The sequence below is a fragment of the Neopelma chrysocephalum genome, unplaced genomic scaffold (assembly GCF_003984885.1).
Source record: "Neopelma chrysocephalum unplaced genomic scaffold, ASM398488v2 Primary Assembly neopelma1_94083, whole genome shotgun sequence".
NCBI classification, from domain to species: domain Eukaryota; kingdom Metazoa; phylum Chordata; class Aves; order Passeriformes; family Pipridae; genus Neopelma; species Neopelma chrysocephalum.
In genome coordinates this window covers 1-3,263 of record NW_020922791.1, presented here as the reverse complement: position 1 = coordinate 3,263, position 3,263 = coordinate 1, and the positions used below count along the sequence as shown (strand labels likewise).

Below are 3,263 nucleotides of genomic sequence, written 5' to 3'. Positions count from 1 at the left end.
GACAACTGACATGGCTGGTGGTCAAATCCCAGAATGATGTGCTCACAACCTAGAGGGATCTCTGGGATGTTTCCTGAGAGCAGACAAACTGACCCCTGTGTTTACAATTAGACCCAGGAAAACACCTTTTGTCACTCCTCTGCCACTAGCTACAAGACTTTGAAAGCTGCCATTGCTCGTAGAGAGGTCTGACATCCTTTGGGTTACCTTCTGTGCTCAGTAGTTACTTGTTTTCAACAAGTTACAATCAGGAAAAGGGATGGCTTCACCGATCATCCAGTCTCAGCAGAGTAAACAGGGGAATGGATTTTTCCAAAACAGTCAATTGAAATGGCAGCGTTTAAGCTTCCCCCGATGTCGTTGGGTTGGAAGTTAGAGCAGATGGTCCTGAGTGCTCCTGTAGAGACCTCACTGTTTAAATATGCCTTTGCGCCTCGTTTCATCTCTTTTCCAATGGAATTTCCCTGCAGTCATTGCCAAGGGAATGACTCCGCCACAAAGGATCCTCTTTCCCCCGGAGAAGATTTGCATGGTCTGGCAGCAAAGACAGAGTGCTGGAGCAGGACTCTGCAATGCGGGCAACACGTGCTTCCTCAATGCTGTCCTGCAATGCCTGACATACACCCCGCCGCTGGCTAACTATCTGCTCTCCCGGGAGCACAGCCGGGCCTGTGAGTACTTCTAGGGACCTCTCCTTATAAATCTGTTAAGCAAATCCCAAGCATTCCCAGAACCTGAAATTTGATTGAGGAGAACAGCAGCCCTTTGTCAGCCCCATGAACTTGTGTTCTTTGTACACTCAGGAGCCCCCTGTCCTATCCAGCTGTCTTATTCTTCATGAAGGCACATCTTTCTAGCTCTGGCTCTCTCTTCCTGCAAGTTAAAACCTCAGTTTAGCATTCCTCTGAAGAACATTTCCTATGCGCTAAAATGTCCCGTGCTTGTTGAAACACTGGGAGGAGTGGCATATTGCACTGGAGTGGGAGTGGAAGAAGAGGAGGATTCCACCACTACGGATATTTGGCTAACCGGAGGACCTTCTCTCCCTCCCTCCTCAGGTCGCCAACAAGGCTTCTGCATGATGTGCATCATGGAAGCCCACGTTAACAAGGTCCTGCATTCCTCAGCCAGTGTCATCCTGCCTTTGCCTGTTCTCAGGGGTCTCAGATGTAGGTCATTTCAGGTTCTTTGACAGCTTTTCTTCCCTTCCTCTATGAGACAACTACTAACTTCCGGTTTCTTAGTCATAGGAGAACATTTTCAGCTTGGCAGGGAGGGAGATGCCCATGACTTCTTATGCTGTACTGTCAATGCCATGCAGAGAGCTTGTCTGAGTGCAAGCAACGAGTAAGCACAAGCAAGTTACCTTTACAAAGTTGTGAGCCCTTTGGACCCCTTGATGTGGTCTCATCAAGGAAAACCTACAGCCAGGGCTTTCAGGCAAAGCAAAACTCTCGGAGGAAGTAATGCTCTGTCTTACTACTTGTTTCCAGCTTGGACATATCTTCTCAATCTACTACCATTGTCCATCAAATATTTGGAGGCTTTCTGAGATCCAGAGGTATGTTTCTACAACTATTGCTCTCCTTGTCATTGCCTGTGCCCTTCTGTCTGCCCTTCTGTGCTCAACAGCTGCTCCTGGGACTAGCAGGACAGGTACAAGGAGCACAAAGCAGTACCATCATTCAACTCACCATTCCTCGGCATTTTGATTTTTCCTTCCAGTCACCTGCTTCAGCTGCAAAGCCGTTTCTGATTCCTATGAGGCCTTCCTGGATGTCCCTTTGGATATCAAAGTAAGAGGTTTTGCACTTGTGCTTCAAGACATCGCAAGGCTTTTAGAGTCAACACATTTGTCCTGAAAGCATATACTGGGAACACAAGAGGTCTTGGTCGTGGATGGGAAGGGGAATGGCTGTTGTCCTCCTGCAGAGGCCATGGCACTCGTCTCTCTGTAGGTGCTGGCTTTAAGCTGGACAAGCACCCATTATGCTCTCTGCACCCTTGACATATTCTCATCCTTCTTCCCTTTGCCCTCCTTCAACCCCTGTCTGGCTTCCAGGCTGATGGCTTGGATTGGTTTCACTACTGATGACCCTACATAGCATCAGTAGCTGAATGGGAGGCGGTACAGAGAGGGAGGTCTTGATTGCCCCTGAGAACCTCTGGGACAGGGCAAATGTTCAGCACCACACTCTCTTTCTGGCTCCTTCTGGATACAGCTTGCAGATTCCTGGTGGGTCTCCTCAGCATCAACCACAGGGGTTTTCTTATCGGCTCCTGGAAAATGTTTGGGCGAGGGCATTGCCTGCAGCTCAGTGCACTCATTTCTCAATTCTCCAGGCAGCCTCATCCCTCACTGCAGCTCTGGAGGACTTTGTAACACCTGAGCACCTGGATGGTGAAAACTGCTTTAAATGCAGCAAGTAAGATGATTACTTAGAACATACTAACACTAGACTCTGTGTGAGGGGACTACAAGTAATCGAGCAGAAGTCGTCTTCTCATGGAAGTTTACTGCACACTAATGAGACACAGTTTTGTTTGTCTGTTTTTTGGGGGGGGGTTGTTTTTTTGTTTGTTTGTTTGTTTGTTAGTTTGGTTTTTTGGTTTTTTTGTGGTTTTTTTTTTTTAATATGGCACTGAATGGCCTTAAAATAGCATAAGGATGCGCGAGATAAGAAAGGTTGTCTGGCTGCCTTGGTGGAAGATGGGGTGCATTTCAGCAGTGTGCTCTGTGCTTGGTTTCAAGGTGTGAGAAGAATGTTGCCGCCGCCAAGAGGTTCACTGTCCACTGTGCACCCAAGGTTCTCACAGTGCGTCTGAAAAGGTTTGACTGCTTCACCGGTAGAAGGATCAGCAAGGTGTGTACACTATTGGTGTGCAGCTTTCTCTTCAAGAGGCAGATTTCCTAAAGCAGTATGCTTGTCACAAGCTGCTTGTGTTGAGTTTTTGGTGGTCCCTTCTGGGGAGTGGAAAGTTCCTGTGGGAAGACAGGCAAGCAGTCTGCTCTGATAGGGCTGCTTTGACTGAGAACGGTTTCCTGCCACCCAAACCGTTACATGTCACTTTATGGAAAACCAAGTGTTCAGGACCCCCAGAGATGTATTGATACACCTGGACTGGCCCCTGTACTTGGGAGGCTATTTCATGTCCCAGACCAGGATCATTTCTGAGCCCTCTCGGTCTCTCCATAGGTTGTAGAGTATCCGGAGGACTTGGATCTTCGCCCATACATGTCTCAGGCGGATGGAGAACCACTC

At 48.2% G+C, this 3,263-nt stretch overlaps 1 protein-coding gene across 1 annotated transcript; it reads left to right on the top strand.

Annotated features, from left to right (window-relative positions):
- Positions 1 to 484: 484 nt before the first annotated feature.
- On the top strand, positions 485 to 2,864 carry LOC113980412 (ubiquitin carboxyl-terminal hydrolase 42-like; the record flags this gene model as incomplete). The annotated part of the gene is made up of 7 exons (XM_027707628.1): positions 485 to 671; positions 1,059 to 1,169; positions 1,245 to 1,347; positions 1,494 to 1,561; positions 1,726 to 1,796; positions 2,344 to 2,426; positions 2,753 to 2,864. Coding segments are annotated over exons 1-7 (735 nt in total), but the record flags the coding sequence as incomplete, so codon positions are not given.
- Between the last annotated feature and the right edge of the window lie 399 nt (positions 2,865 to 3,263).